This window comes from Schistocerca serialis, chromosome 8 (assembly GCF_023864345.2).
Source record: "Schistocerca serialis cubense isolate TAMUIC-IGC-003099 chromosome 8, iqSchSeri2.2, whole genome shotgun sequence".
Classification (NCBI taxonomy): Eukaryota; Metazoa; Arthropoda; class Insecta; order Orthoptera; family Acrididae; genus Schistocerca; species Schistocerca serialis.
In genome coordinates, this window is record NC_064645.1 from 378,297,687 (window position 1) to 378,315,409 (window position 17,723).

General features: G+C 38.7%; 1 protein-coding gene across 2 annotated transcripts in view; it reads left to right on the top strand.

Annotated features, from left to right (window-relative positions):
- LOC126416403 (phosphopentomutase) overlaps positions 1-17,723 on the top strand; it is a 136,367-nt gene that overhangs the window by 106,210 nt on the left and 12,434 nt on the right. For both annotated transcript variants that reach the window (XM_050084099.1, XM_050084100.1), the window contains exon 10: positions 7,601-7,827. In XM_050084099.1, coding sequence (XP_049940056.1) covers positions 7,601-7,827 — 227 coding nt within the window. The remainder of the gene's footprint in view (positions 1-7,600; positions 7,828-17,723) is intronic.

Here is a 17,723-nt window from a genome sequence, read left to right on the forward strand (position 1 = left end):
TTCATTAAGGCCATTTATTATGTATCACTTATTATAAAATGGCTTTTGTTATGAGATTACCTTATTCTTATTCACTCGTCTCCTGCTGCTGCCGCTGGGGTTGTAATCTCGATTCGTCATCTGCACGGCAGCTGCAAGTTGTAATTCTCTCGGCGAGGCATCTTGTTTATCTCAGTCAGATGTGTCCACGTGCATACTGATTGGCTGCTCCTGTACTCAATGGCTCCTTCCATAAAACCTGCTTGCTGATTAGCTGCTGTCCTACTGTGGCCGTGAAATCCAAGCACTTGACTGGCTATTGCATCTCCTTCATTAAAATCATGGTACTGTAAACTGCTCTTGAATTCACTCTTCAGAGTTTGAGAGTCCTAGTTTATTGTGCCCAATTACAATGTCCTCACCCGTGGCACCATATGTGATGTGCGCCTGCTCTATTTCTTTGTTGATGGTCCTCGGTATCTACGTACTGTGTTGTGACACTGGCTGAAAAATGGGGATGGAAGTTCAACACTGATTACTGTAAATGATGTAGCCAACAGTTGCATAGTTGTGTTTCACAGTTCTCTACTTTCACTGTTCACAATCCCCCAAGATTACACAGTTACATGGTCAGTTAACTATTGGCAAATTTTGATAAGCCTCATTAATAGGTTGCTAGCAAATATCAGCAAGCTGCTGCAATAGTTTACTGTTCAACATCTGTGAGCAGTAAGAACCTGACCACACAGTTCACAGTTCTTGCAGTATAATACGGTATATATTGAACAGACACTGTCATTGTTTTCACACATGGCCTATTTGTGTTACAATTATTTCACAGTTAAGTTGATGCATTGTTGTTGACCTAACCAGCACAGGTTTCTTGTGTGAAAATGGGCCATGGACTGACTGACTCGAGACCAAAAATCGGGCCTTTATGTATCATCACAATAATAGGTACTGAAACTAAAAATCATTCGATGTTGAAGTAACAGAAATTACAATTAAAACATAACTCATTCAATTAACTGAAACTACAAAAAAAATCTCTCTTTTTAACAGTTTCTTCTACTACGAAGGTTGTTGTTGTTGTTGTGATCTTCAGTCCTGAGACTGGTTTGATGCAGCTCTCCATGCTACTCTTTCCTGTGCAAGCTTCTTCATCTCCCAGTAATTACCGCAACCTACATCCTTCTGAATCTGCTTAGTGTATTCATCTCTTGGTCTCCCTCTACGATTTTTACCCTCCACACTGCCCTCCAATACTAAATTGCTGATCCCTTGATGCCTCAGAACATGTCCTACCAACCGATCCCTTCTTCTAGTCAAGTTGTTCCACAAACTTCTCTTCTCCCCAATCCTATTCAATACTTCCTCATTAGTTATGTGATCTACCCATCTAATCTTCAGCATTCTTCTGTAGCACCACATTTCAAAAGCTTCTATTCTCTTCTTGTCCAAACTATTTATCGTCCATGTTTCACTTCCATACATGGGGCTACACTCCATACAAATACTTTCAGAAATGATTTCCTGACACTTAAATCTATACTCGATGTTAACAAATTTCTCTTCTTCAGAAATGCTTTCCTTGCCATTGCCAGTCTACATTTTATATCCTCTCTATTTCGACCATCATCAGTTATTTTGCTCCCCAAATAGCAAAACTCCTTTACTACTTTAAGTGTCTCATTTCCTAATCTAATTCCCTCAGCATCACCAGACTTAATTCGACTACATTCCATTATCCTTGTTTTGCTTTTGTTGATGTTCATCTTATATCCTCCTTTCAAGACACTATCCATTCCATTCAACTGCTCTTCCAAGTCCTTTGCTGTCTCTGACAGAATTACAATGTCATCGACGAACCTCAAAGTTTTTATTTCTTCTCCATGGATTTTAATACCTACTCCGAATTTTTCTTTTGTTTCCTTTACTGCTTGCTCAATATACAGATTGAATAACATCGGGGAGAGACTACAACCCTGTCTCACTCCCTTCCCAACCCCTGCTTCCCTTTCATGTCCCTCTACTCTTATAACTGCCATGTGGTTTCTGTACAAATTGTAAATAGCCTTTCGGTCCCTGTATTTTACCCCTGCCACCTTCAGAATTTGAAAGAGAGTATTCCAGTCAACATTGTCAAAAGCTTTCTGTAAGTCTACAAATGGTAGAAAAGTAGGTTTGCCCTTCCTTAATCTAGCTTCTAAGACAAGTCGTAGGGTCAGTATTGCCTCACGTGTTCCAACATTTCTGTGGAATCCAAACTGATCTTCCCGAGGTCGGCTTCTAAGCCGAATCATTTGTTTAAATGATGAAATTAACAGATATAGTTATACAAACATTGCTTTTGACAAACCTGGTAATTACTTTGGAATTAATTGAGAGCTGGCTTTGCTAACATTTTTTCGAATAGAACTAAGTAAATACTTTAAGAATCCTAGTGATTATTTTTCCAAATGTTTATCATTTTTACAGCATTTATATCTGTTTGCAAGTCAAAGTTACAAACAGTTAAGGAATTTCACCCTATAAAAAAGATATTAACTAGGAATAGTCAAAATAAATTAGAAAATCAATTATGTACACAAAACTAAGGACAAAATTAGATCTGGTGTTATATTTCTTAATTTTGAGGGCTAACCTTTCTCTATTATGGAAATGCAGATTATACTCACATATGTTAATAGTAATTACTCAAAAATGGAAAATGAGTTTTGAGAAGGCAGATGGCAAAACAAGAAAGGAAGTAAAAAGATCCCAGCTTGCTTCATCACACCATCCATTCCAGAATGCATGTTCATAAATAAAACACATGTCCAAACACCAGGCTACACTAATTCCTTACTTAAAAAAAGTTTTTATGGTAGCGATCGTCATTCGTCAATTCGGTAAATGCTTGTGTAACACATTACTTTACCAAAGTGATAAGTTACACTAATACTTTCTGTACCCAATCCACTGATGCAACAGTATGGTAGGTTTAGCATTTGCTTATTGCCAGGGGCTAGAAGTAATAATCATGTCTATTAAGATTTTTATTGGTGTTCCCTTTATGTTGTCTTTTACAGTTACATTTGCCACCTCTGTCAATCCCTGGAGATTAACGAGAGAACCAATTTTAACAGCAACTCGGAGTGTTACTTATGCCAGCTCCTCTCCTACTTTAGGATTCATGTCCTTCATTATCTCAATATCACCAAACCCTTTCATGGCCTCTATTTAATCTATTTGACGAATAGACACAGTCGGCACTTGAGTGACTGCCCTTGACAGTGAGAGCAGCAGGGGGCTCGAGTCCTGTTGATAGTATGCCCAGCTCGCTTGCAGCACATACAGTGTGTCTTAATAGGGAATACACAATGGGAATCATTCCTACAAGAGAAAGACAAGACAGAATGAGTAGCTTCTGCTCTCATCATTGCAGTGTAAATAGCCTCTTGTAAAGATGGGATGCGGCCTCTTGTAAAGACAGGGATGAAGCTGCCTCTATTTCTCTGTCAGTTTTTGGATATATCCTCTTGATGAACACAGCCACAGTTCTCACTTCTGCCTCTTCAAGAAGCACGTCGTTTCTCCACTTTGTCTGATACCAGGACACAAGTAGGACATCAAACCGATCGAATGTGACCGGCAAACACTCAAAATCTTCCCTGAACCACAGATAGAGGGTGGAAAGCTTGACACAGTATAAAATTCATACCATTTTGTCAGTGTATCGGTCACATAACCCCTTGAGCAATGCATCAAAGCTGCTGGCATTACACAGTAATTCAACTGAATCTACATAGGATCTTGTGTCTCCAGTCAAATTTAAATGCACAATATTCACTGAAAACCGTCAAGCCGAGAACATATCTGGTCAACATCATGCACTTTTTGCAAGAATGTTGTGACATTTTCTGATGTCTTCCTGAGAACACAGGCACGAAGTTAAGGATCCAGGATACTTTTATGGCTCAATAATATGTAAAAATCAACACCTGTTTCTTTCAGGCACTGTTTATAGTGTATATGTTTTACAGATTTTTTGTTGATATCAGGTAATGCAGCATATTTTCTAAACAAATCAAAAGTATTTTGAATATTTTTGAACCTGCTTAGGGTTATCAAAAAAAAAAAAAAAAAAAAAAATACAAAGAAATTGATGCAATTTTTTTCCAAAATGCTTCCTCAAATAGAGGTACCATTTAATCCAATGTTACACATTTGAAGGGGACCAAATTTTTACCAGGTATGCATGACATGATGGCTGAGGTACTAGACCTACTTGAAGAGTGGATCCAGCTTCATGCACCCATTGTCTGTCACACGCAAGTACTTGATCTTCCATATTAGAGCCACGTTTTATGCATAAATTTCTCAGGGCTTCCAATCTTCCTATCACTCCATCATTGAAACATATCACTGTACCTAGTCTGCGAACTTGTAATATATTTAGTCCTACAAAAACATTCTTGGGTAATCTTTCCCATATGCAATTGCTGAAACTTTCGTTTGTATTCTGGGTGCCACCATGAAGACATTTACTAAGCAAAACAGGGCCACTCAGGTCTCTAAAAATTGGTTTTATTTCATTCATAAAAGGCTGTGAAAGAGAATGCTTATCATGGTATATTTGACCACTTTCCTTTGATTTTTGGTAACCACACCAATAATCTGCTCCTTTAGGGCAAATTCATTGAGCAGTGTCAAATTGGTGAGGATGTGTGCATCTAAAAGGATTTTTTCCAATGAAAGAGTTGGTTAAAAATGGAAACTTCAGTGTATCCTGTACTCGGGAAACATATGGGTGTGCCTAGGTTGGTCTGTTAGACCTTTATCCAGTCATGGCTGTCATGAGAAGATGTTAATTTCAGTGTTGGAATAATGTTCTAAGAAAAGATATAGGAGAGGATTCACATAATTGTCAGTTGAAATCTGGTGCCAGAGGGAGCTGGTGCTTGGAGTTGACATGCTTTGACAGCGCTCAGCAGTCGACATTTGACTTCACTTCCATGCTTCCTGTTGGCATAGTGGGCATGTAGTCAGCAGATCACTTTCCACAGGAACAAACAACCTCTACTGAAGCTATGATCCTACTTAGCATGTAATTATCTACAGACAAATTAATAGGTGCTGCCAGTGATTTATGGGATTTAAATATTTCAGGTTAATTCCTATAGCAGAAAATCCATTTACATACTGACCATAGGCCCCCTACACATAAGGCATATGTGGACATCCTGACCAACAGTGAGCCATGTTTAAGAAGTTGACATCCATTAAGCACAATGTGTTGTGCTCAACAACAATCTGCATCAGGTTGTTGAATTGTCAGTTACATCAAAAAAGGTAGCCACAACCACAATGCAGGACCCGCTCATGTGTAGGATAGTGTCATTGATACAGAAGGGATGGCCAGAGCACCTAAAGAAAGGCATTGATACACAGCACAGAAGCTTCTTTAATTTATGGCATCCCTTCACTGCTGCAGACACTTATGATCACAGACAACAGAAGAAGAAGAAGAAGAAGAAGAAGAAGAGTGCAAGGGAACCATACTGTTATTTTATCCCATCATGAAAAACTTGCTATATTATTTAATTTGTGGTGATAATTGAAGTAAAGCCTACTCCAACTAGCCTGTTTTAGCAACTTTTGGAGTGCCGTTGTTCCTCTATTAACTACATTTTCTTCCAAAACGTTGGACTCCACTCATTGTATATGAGAAGCAAGCCTATCTTGTACACACACACACACACACACACACACACACACACTCACCCACACTGCATACATTTCCTCTCAGTTGTACTACACAATAATGTATTCAAATAACATGTCACAGTATTAATGTAACAAATAAATAAAGATTAGTAATTTAAATTGTAATGAGCTCTCATGAATGTGAAGGCAAGATGAGTGTCGAGGTGGTAATGCAAATATTTAACTAAATAATGCTAGATAAGTAGCTAAAATGTACATAACCCTCTGCAGTGTTTTCTTGTGATAGCAGACAACTGAGAAATAATTCAGTTATACATTCAATATCTGGTATGACAAAACTACTTGATATGTTTTAAGTGCATTTATTTTGTTTAAAATACATTGTGATTCTATGCAGTTTGAATGGTTTTTCAAATGCTGTTGCAACATTGTCAGTCACCTACTTAAGACTGCAAGCTCATTTGAACAGCAGATAAAAACGAAGACCAAACAGATGATACCAATGAATCTGCAGAATCTTGGGTAATATTTACATTTTTTTGTGGACGGGGGATGACATAACATCGAAAAGAACATCATGCTGTTTGCCACTGTCAGTTTCTGTGGGCTAGAAGACATCTCATTAACTTTTCATCCTCTGTAGCTCACTGGATTAATCCTCTCTGAGGTAGTCGTGTAATGTGACTACTGTAATTCTGCCACTATACTGGGTTATCAGAATTCATGGAACTCTTAAAATAAGTTACCTGCTCAGAGATAACAAACTTTCCTTCTGAAATGAGGATAGTTACACCACTGATCTGAACAAATCTATTCTGAGTTTTTTAGTACCTTTAAGTGCATCATTCACTTCCTTTCTCTACACTTGGTGTCCACAGCCATCCGACTTTGTTAAGGGAAACCACATTCTGTATAGGCTGAAACTTTGGCAGATGAAAGCGATATACCAGATCAGGACTTGAACCTGAGACCTTTCCCTTTTGCAGGCTAGTACTGTACCGATAGAGCTAGCCAAACATGTCTCTGTAGACTGTCATTTTATTTGAAATAGTTACTTCACATGATGAGCCTGTTTTGAAACCTTGTTTATTTTTGCGTGTACACAATCGTGCACTCCTGCACAGTTCTGTAACAAATCATATCTAATGTCAAGTATTGGCCAACCATTCTGTCTCCTATTAATTTTATAAATTTCTCACGTGAGTTTTCCTTTTGTATATCAACAGCCTACCTACAGGATCAAATATGTAGCATATCCCACACTTATGTGACTCTCAACAAGCCACCACATCCTTTCGACTACTGGTATATTGGTGCATATAATGGAACACACTCCTTTGCTGCACTGTTCATTGAGTACTATGGTGTGTGTGAGATGAGTGGTGGCTTCTTGCAAGATACATGTGTCTGGAATGTGGTATATTATTTGAATCTCTTACTGATAAGAACAGTTCAGATGTTAAGGTATTATGCAAGATTTAATGCTCTTGAAAATGACAAGGTTATTATGGCCAAATGTGAGAAATTATTGTTTATTCAAATCAAGTATTAGCTTTAAAATGATTTCATTGAATATCGTACATTGTTCTTCACAAGTCAGTTGTGTACAGATGTCGGTAGGGCACTTCATGGGATTAACATAATAATATTAGTTTTGGAGATCCTCCCAGCAGGAAAATTGCATTAAATAAGTACCAAACACATAAAATTACTGTCTACAAGATTTTTTTTTTTCTCAGTGTGTTTGGGTTCCTTGCATGTTACTTTTGGGGCTGTAAAATAATTTAATGTTCACAGGATTTCTAATTACATATGCTTACCCATAACTTATTGTTTTGATTTATATAGAGTGCAGTCTAAACTGAAATTACTCTGTCTTGTTCTACAGTGTACTCTCTATTAATGTTTTCAGTATCCAGGATCACTTTCACAAGGAAAGTACCAAGTAATTGGTGTTAGAGATCTTACAACTGGTTATGATTCCTCACAACCAGATAAGAAAGCTCTGCTGCCTATATCAAAATCTAGTCAGATGCTGACTTTCACATTTAAGAATGGACTAGTTGCTACCCTGCGTACTAGTGGTACTGAACCAAAACTCAAATACTACACAGAGCTCTGTGCGTCACCAACTGAACAGTAAGTTAATATTGAATAAACCACTTTCCTTTTGCAAAATTTGTTGTTTGGTGAAAATATACTTTGTCTTGTCATTAAAAATTGTTTGACATGGCAGATTCATCATCAGTCAGTCATGAATTGGTGTCACCCTTATTTGCTGTAGATTTTGTGGTAATTTTAAAAAAGTAACATACTACTTCTCTTTCTCCATCCCTATTTTTATTTATTTTTTAAAGTAAATAAAAAGTTTTACCCCCATCAGACAATACACTGTAGCTTTTCTATATCAAAAGAATGTCTATTTCATATTTATAATGGCAAAAAAGTGTTTGAGTATAGGCTTAGAAATTTTTTATGAAATAAATTTACCATAACAATGTGACGAATGATGTGAGTGTCCTCCTGTGAAGCATTAGAAGTCTGTGGAATTGTGGGCCTCAAAACACCACACTGGGCTTCATCATCAGTAACTTACAAGCAGAAATGCAGATGTCATCTCCAAGCTGAATGAAGGTACTGCTCTGATGGAAGAATATCTGTACTCCTTTGATGGAAGAATATCAACATGTGAATATGGAATGGGCTAAAAATAAGGGATATGCAGCTTGAAAAATGAGTGATGGGAAGAAATTGAAGAATGTCAGCATAGAAAACAACACGATAAATTGAGAAAGATAATTAAGTACAAAATGCCAATGCAAAAAAAGAAGGCAGATTAATGTGCCCTAGGACATTAGTTAAAGTTTGATACTTTGCCACTTGGTTGTGCCAGTTATCATGTTAGATCATGGTTTGAAAAGTCTGTACAGCTAGTTAGGCTAAAAGAAAATCACAGTTAAAACATACACTTCACTTTATTAATATCATGACTGCATTGTAAGACTACTCACAACAAAAAGTTCATAAGCAGAATGTGCCTTGTTGCCTCCAAACCCAGGTGTTTGCACCTAATCACAGTATGAAAAGTTGTTGCCCACCAAAATGCAATAAATATACATTTTCACACATTTTGACTTTCTGAGATTAATAATAATTTTCTTATTTGCGACGTCTCAGTTCTTCTTAATTAAATACAGTTAGTGTATTTTACTTGTAGGGCAAATCCTCTACTGTGTGAGGCGCATGGGGTCATTCCATGTTAAATCAACACACCTATTTTACCTCACCATTTTAGATTTTGCTAAAATTTAGTATACTTGTAGTGGATGCTGAGACTAAGAAAAATTCCAAATTTCAATTTTTTACCTCAAACCATTCCTGAAATATGGCTATGTAAACTTTTCAAAAACCAGCCAAAAATGTGTGAATGGACTTTTTTAAAATTGCCCTAGGAGCTGCTCTAATTGAGCTAGGGAGCTGGGAAAGGTGTCATTTTGCATGCTCTTTCCAGGGATATACAATAAAACATAGCTTATAATTAATAACATTTTTCAAAATATTAATTAATATTTTGATACTGAAAGGTAATTAAAAAAAGTATTGGAAATATCAAAACATTACCTTATTAAAACAAAACTATTCAGCATATTTTATAATTTATTGCTTATTTTAATTTCATACAACTTAACTAACAGCATATTAGCTGATAAAACAAAAATGTTTGAGCATTTATCTACAAACTGAAATAAAGTATGAAAAAGTACAAGTATTTACATAATAGTTCTGGTCCATGATGTTTGGAATGAAACTATTTAAAAAATTAAATACATAATGTTTGTTGTTGAGTAACAGGTATCTATACATAGCTAAATTTAACACAATAGTTACTAACAGTAATTTTGAAACAACTTTCTGTAAAATATACTTTAACACTAACCTGAAGCAAAAATTAAGTTTTGAGTTGAAAGCAGTTTCCCAATAAATTGTCTTGGAACTTCACAGATTACATTTCAATAAAGCCGAATGGGTTTGGTGTACATCACTTTCATTAAGAATGTATGTTCTCCCTGTCGAAATAAATGGATTTACTTTTGTGAGAACATCCACAGCTGACACCCACAGGACATCTGCATGTGCAGGATAGGAGAATGACTTAGCTGGTCCACATAGATGAAGAAAAGTCTCTCTCTCTCTCTTTCTTTTTTTCCCCCCTCTTATAAAATGTACCTGTTATAACCTTTAATCACTAATAAATTGCGTGGATATACAAAAGTAGAAACACTAGCGGGTTACATGTTACTCACTCCGTATCTGTCTTTCGACTGCCGTGCCGTGACATGCGGCTGGCGCCGTTCATAGTCAGGTGGCGCTCCCACGCTCGGCCGAGCTGCGGAGCGCCTCTATCGTCGTGTTCGTGTACTAACGTAGCGGCACTTTTGAATGTCGTGGCACTGTCACAACAATACCCAAGCCACCAGTTTCTGCCATATACAGTGGTGATATAGCCTGATACATCTTGTAGCTTCAGTTTGTCTGGTGATGTAGTTACTTCCCTCTCCCAACTCTGCATAACACCTGAAAAGTATTTGACTATTAAGTTTGATGTAGTGTTGGGAATGAAAATGTGAAATTGCTGTGTTCATTTGATTGTCAGTGCCGGCTTTTTAATAATATTTCTGAAGCAGCATAGTCTTCTTGAGTGGAATACGCAAAATCGACATTTGTGATATTACCTACTGCCCACACAAATAGATCTTGTGGTGTTTGGATCTGATTTTGGTATGGCTTTTGCAAACTTACACGAGCTGCCAGTCTCTTAACTGAACTCCCTACTCCATCACAAGGCCCTTTCCCATGTGCTGTGGCTGAAAAGTGCCACTCAGCTTTTATGTTAAAGTCTTCCTCTTGAAGGCAAAGGTGCAGGAAGATATTCTTATTTTTGTACTTAGCAGCATAATGGTCAGAATAATAGTATATCTATTTCTGGAAGCTTTTGAAATTTATTTCAAACAATGGAAAATCCAGGATGGAATGTAACAATACGAGAGAAGGAAAGTGGCTAGTCACCATATAGCGGAGATGGAGCCGCGATAGGCACAATAAAAAGATTCACACAATCATAGCTTTGGGCCATTAAGGCCTTTGCCAGCAGTAGACACACACACACACACACACACACACACACACACACACACACACACACACACACACACACATATGCAAGTGCAACTTGCACACGCAATGCAGTCTCTGAGAGCTTGAAACTACACTGAAATTTATTTGTTAGATAAGAACTAAGCTTCTTTTGCAAGGTGTAAACCGCAATTGTGCTCCAGGCAATCAGAAACAATAACAAAGCTCATATGCTCAATTTTGTCCTTGTGTTTCGTAATATATAACAAAAGTATGAATGGTAATCTATTGTCTTGTCCAGTGGTAACTCTGAGCTTCATCTTGTAGAACTATACTATAATTTTTCGAAAAATCACATATGAAAAATTCAGATTCCATAAGGTTTTCTCTTGTTTGGTTAAGGAATGTTCATTGTTGCTTGGCAATGAAGTCATGCCGAATCAAAGTAAACATCTTACTACAAAATAAATCTATGAATTCTTCAGTAGTTTGATGAACAATTTCCAGATTACAGCGGTCAACTGACATCCACTGTTGGAACTGAACTCATTCATTTAAGATTTCATGAAAAGAGTCTTGTAAAATTTTACGTATGACAGTTTCTCCTGGGCAATATTCACAGTTTCCCATGTTGCAATCAACTGATGATGGGTTGCAAAGCATTTATGCAATGCACTGCTTAAAATTGTTTAAGCTGCTGTTTGTTACTGTATTTAGTTTGGCATTTTCTATCATTAATTTTATGTTTTGGTGAGTTGTGCACACACAGACAGTGTGTGCACAACTCACCAAAACATAAAATTAATGATAGAAAATGCCAAACTAAATACAGTAACAAGCTCAGCAAATTTAGAGAAACCTATTTTTATGTTTGGAAACTTGTCTTTAAAATATTTGTAAGCTTCTTTAAGGTTACACAAAATAAGTCTTTTTGATATTTTTGTTTTACTTCCACTTGTTTCTGTAATTGTCACACAATCTTTAATACCTGGTATTGCCCAGCTAACTTCAACATTTTCATAAAATGAATGTACAGTTTTGACAGTTCCTGTTGGTAAACACTTCCCTGGTTTTTGGTTTGGACCTTCCATGAATCCTTTCTCTTTCAAATTTTTTTTTTTTTTTGACTGCTGAACAATGTAATTAGAAGCATTAAATTCCCTCATTATTTTCCTGACACTCCACTTTTCAGGTAAACTTGTAAGAATCATTAGTTTTTTTGCTCTACTTATAGAATTGTTAAAGTTTGTTTTGAGATTTTGAAGAAAGGATTCATCAGTATCAGTATCTGACGAAGAAATTTCAGCAGCAACAAAAAGTTTACATGTCACTGATGAGGAAATTTCTTCACTTTTGATTTGATGTAATGCATAGGTGTTACTTTCTTCTTATCAATTGGGGACTCGCCTAGTCCTTGAAGTGATGTGTTAAGTGTTTGAACAATCACTGAAGATGCAGTGAAGTCAGGGTCTTGGTCCGGGATGATTATCTCTGATCCAGAAGAATCTTCTTCAACACTTTTATCACTGATGGGCTCTGGTGTATTTTTCAATGTGGTTACACCTTTTCTACATTTATCACAAGTCCTGCCACCACTAGGTATTTGTGGAAATAATTCGGGAAGCCATGCTGTGATATTTCTCAGTTTTTTTCTGTCTCTGATAAAATGATTTGACTTCTTCAGTGGATTACAACACTGCACTCTTACAGCACTGCACTTTTTACTTGGTTCCATATTGATACAAAAACCACTTATAAACTCTCCCTCTATTTATAGATTTACTTGTAAATGAACTATTAAATATACTAGATACAACCTGGTCGACACAGAGGTAACAATTGATTTACACTAAAACCACAGTGCACAATAATGCTGTAGGCACACTAAGCCTTAGAAGGTAACAGTTTTATATCATCTCAACAATGGCTCCAGTCTCTGAATGATTGCACAGACATCAAGCATTGTGCTTGTTTCAACTTGTTCACAGCTTGCTGCATACATCGACAGTAACACAAGCAAGCTCAGCCTTCATACAGTGGCTAAAGTCTGCACTGAAGAAATGTGCATTTTTGGACCAGAAGTATTAGCATCAATAGTCTACTTACAAATTTTTCACACCTTATTTAAATCTTAGCTATAGGTCCCACACTCAAAATTTTGTTTTGCCCGTTAATAAACAGTAAGAAACTAAAAACAATACGCAATCAATTATAGAAAATGTTGTTTAATTTTGTTTCAAGGTGATATTTTGATATTTCTAGTACTTCTTTACTTACCTTTCAGTATATTTTAATGAAATTCCTGTTTGTTAAAGGTCAGTTTGGTCAAACTAAGGCTGTTATTGAAAAACAAGAGTCCAGAATAATTTTTTTAACAATGAACCCATCATCATCCCACATTTATATTTTGCCATGTGATTTACAACAGTATGAAGTAGTTATGGAAATATTTTGAAAATTTTCAATTATGTACTTTAAAAAAAAATTAAATCAAAATATCAATTAGTATTTTGAAAAAGGTTATTAATTAGAAGCTATGTTTTGTTGTATATCACTGGAAAGAGCATGAAAAACGCTGCAAAATGACACTCTTCCCAGCTCTCTAGCTCAATTAGGGCAGCTCATAGGGCAGTTTTTAAAAAGTCCATTCACACAGTTGTGGCCAGTTTTCGAAAAGTTTACATGACCATATTTCAGGAATGGTTTGAGGTAAAAAATTGAAGTTTGGTATTTTTCTTAGTTTCAGCACCCACTATAAGTATACCAACTTTCAGCAAAATCTAAGAGGGTGAGGTCAAATTTTTATTTAAAGTGTACTTTTTGACATGGATACAATCATGATCACAGTGCCTATGGACTGGAAACTTCTGACACGTGCAAATGAAATCTTCACGGTCTTTAAGGGTGCCACCTGCTGGGAGTTAAAGATATTAATGCAGTGTTATAACATGAAGGCTGGACAGAGGCAAATTGTTATGTGATTAATAACATGGTGGGAGAAACGTTGAAGAGAAGCCAAAAGCTTGACAAAGAGGAAACAGTTAGGCTTTTTAATTGCATCCATAGGCATCATCTATTGGCTAAATGAGATTGGTATCACAAAACCGGATACGTCTATAAGTAATTGGGCTTCACTTTAACTTCTTCCTTCATAGCAAAAGGCACAGGCCTAATCCAGGGAAAAAATGAGAGGCTGTAATTATATGTGTGCTCCAAAATTTGTGCAAATCCCAGATTATACTCAATATTCCTTACATCAAGCATCCAAATTGCTAAACGGAACCTTGTATTTTAAATCCAAAACCTGTAAAGACTCACAGACCAAACAGTATCAGAAGGTACAAGTGGAAATATTACAGAAATGTTATAGGGTAACATTGTCACCTACTTGATCTTTTAAAAGCTACAGGATGATTACTGTAAATTCCAGGTGATGTTTTAATTGCTTTCATAGGCAGTGAGCTGATATGCTGGTATGTTTCAGTATTATTTATGAGTACAAGAAGCTCCAGTACCCACTTGAAAATCCACGGCCACATTGTTGAGTAGATCATCAGTTTTAGTGGAGTTTTGATATCAACTCTGATGGCACTAGCCTGTTACTGTGCAATATAAAGTGACACTGTGGCAAAGGGTGGGCAGCTTTGACAGACAGTGACCACATGCCCACATTTGTTGCAAGCAAAGCATGTAACATGGTGCTGTGCGCAGTTGTTCTGCCTGTGACTATGTTAATAGTCATTGTTAGATTTCCTTGCTTTTGCTAAGCCTTGTGACATATCAGTAAGACTACTACTACTACTACTACTACTACTACTACTGCTGCTGCTGCTGCTGCTGCTGCTGCTACAATTATTATACAGTATATATGAAATCATATTTTTGCTTGGGCTGATATTGAGAAGGAATTTGTAAATAAATCCTAATTTGCCACTTTGCACCTTAGTGTGGTGGTGCCACAGAATCTGCAGATGATATTGTCCAATCATCAGTTGACTTTAGGAAACGATGTTTCTCGGGTGCACTTTTACCACATCCAAGTCAACATAGATGAATATTGTGCAGGTAACAAGTTGATGCCAATTACATATGCAATTTCAGATGTCTGAACTATTGAAGATTCTTGCCTAAGACCACTAGTGGGAACTATAAGAACATTATGAATTATCCGTTCGAATAAAGTCTTCCGTCAGTAGTGCAAAAATACCCATATCATGCAATACTTGTTGGAGGCGACTTTAACCTAGCGAGTATAGACTGGGATGTCTAAGGATTTGTTGTAGGAGAGGGGGGGGGGGGGGGGGGCAGGGCGTACCTAGCTTGTATTTATCATGAATCTCTTGCCCATCGCAAAGTCCCAAGGGTCTGGATTCATTGCAGGGGGTACAGACAGACAGTCATGCGAAATACACTCCTGGAAATTGAAATAAGAACACCGTGAATTCATTGTCCCAGGAAGGGGAAACTTTATTGACACATTCCTGGGGTCAGATACATCACATGATCACACTGACAGAACCACAGGCACATAGACACAGGCAACAGAGCATGCACAATGTCGGCACTAGTACAGTGTATATCCACCTTTCGCAGCAATGCAGGCTGCTATTCTCCCATGGAGACGATCGTAGAGATGCTGGATGTAGTCCTGTGGAACGGCTTGCCATGCCATTTCCACCTGGCGCCTCAGTTGGACCAGCGTTCGTGCTGGACGTGCAGACCGCGTGAGACGACGCTTCATCCAGTCCCAAACATGCTCAATGGGGGACAGATCCGGAGATCTTGCTGGCCAGGGTAGTTGACTTACACCTTCTAGAGCACGTTGGGTGGCACGGGATACATGCGGACGTGCATTGTCCTGTTGGAACAGCAAGTTCCCTTGCCGGTCTAGGAATGGTAGAACGATGGGAACGATGGGTTCGATGACGGTTTGGATGTACCGTGCACTATTCAGTGTCCCCTCGACGATCACCAGTGGTGTACGGCCAGTGTAGGAGATCGCTCCCCACACCATGATGCCGGGTGTTGGCCCTGTGTGCCTCGGTCGTATGCAGTCCTGATTGTGGCGCTCACCTGCACGGCGCCAAACACGCATACGACCATCATTGGTACCAAGGCAGAAGCGACTCTCATCGCTGAAGACGACACGTCTCCATTCGTCCCTCCATTCACGCCTGTCGCGACACCACTGGAGGCGGGCTGCACGATGTTGGGGCATGAGCGGAAGACGGCCTAACGGTGTGCGGGACCGTAGCCCAGCTTCATGGAGACGGTTGCGAATGGTCCTCGCCGATACCCCAGGAGCAACAGTGTCCCTAATTTGCTGGGAAGTGGCGGTGCGGTCCCCTACGGCACTGCGTAGGATCCTACGGTCTTGGCGTGCATCCGTGCGTCGCTGCGGTCCGGTCCCAGGTCGACGGGCACGTGCACCTTCCGCCGACCACTGGCGACAACATCGATGTACTGTGGAGACCTCACGCCCCACGTGTTGAGCAATTCGGCGGTACGTCCACCCGGCCTCCCGCATGCCCACTATACGCCCTCGCTCAAAGTCCGTCAACTGCACATACGGTTCACGTCCACGCTGTCGCGGCATGCTACCAGTGTTAAAGACTGCGATGGAGCTCCGTATGCCACGGCAAACTGGCTGACACTGACGGCGGCGGTGCACAAATGCTGCGCAGCTAGCGCCATTCGACGGCCAACACCGCGGTTCCTGGTGTGTCCGCTGTGCCGTGCGTGTGATCATTGCTTGTACAGCCCTCTCGCAGTGTCCGGAGCAAGTATGGTTGGTCTGACACACCAGTGTCAATGTGTTCTTTTTTCCATTTCCAGGAGTGTACATTTGAGCGTGTTTTCTGAAAATTGCCTTGAGCAGCTAGCTTGGCAGTCCACATGCAATGGAAATATCTTAGATCTTGTAGCTACAAATAGGCCAGACCGTATCGACAATGTCATTACAGAAACGGGGATTAGTAATCATGATGTCATTTTAACAACTATGGTTATGAAAGTTAATAAATTAGTCAAGAAGGCTAAAAGTTAATAAATCAGTCAAGAAGGCTAGGAGAGTGTTTCTGCTGGATAGAACAGATGAGTTATTAGCATCTTATGTAGACAGTGAATAGACATCACTTATTTCCAATAAGATGGAGGTAGATGAAGTATGGGCAAAGTTTAAGCAGATTGTAAATCGGGGTCTGGAGAGTTATGTGCCTAGTAAGTGGGTTAAGGGTGGAGAACAATCCACCATGGTCTAATGACAAAGTTCTGAAGATGTTGAGGAAGCAGAGGCTGTTGCACTCTCGGTTCAAAAGAGAATGCGCAAATGATGACAAGCAAAGGTTAGTAAAGATTTCTGCGTCTGTGCAAATCATACGACTACTATCACCGCCACACCTTAGCAAAAGATCTGGCAGTGGACGGGAGAAAATTCTGGTCATACATAAAATTGGTAAGTTGGATAAGGCTTCCATTCAGTCCCTTGTTGACCAGTCTGGTGTGGCAGTTGAAGATAGCACATTTGACCATCAGACTGACTCCCATATGGACAACATGGTAATAAGCATCTCTTCGTGAATCTTTCGCCTGGCACAAAGTTCCAAGCGGTGACTCCAGTATATAAGAAGAATAAAAGACTGGACCTGCATAATTAGAGACCAACATCCCTAACTTCAGTTTGCTGCAGAATCCTTGAGCATATTCTCAGTTTGAATAGAAAGCAATGCTCGTGCGAAACCCAGCTTGCCTTTTTCTCACACGATCTATTGCGAACTGTGGATGAAGGGCAACAGGCAGATTCCATATTTTTAGATTTCTGGAAAGCATTTGACATGGTTCCCCATTGCAGGCTATTAACAAAGGTACAAGCAAATGGAATAAGTTCGCAGATATGTGAGTGG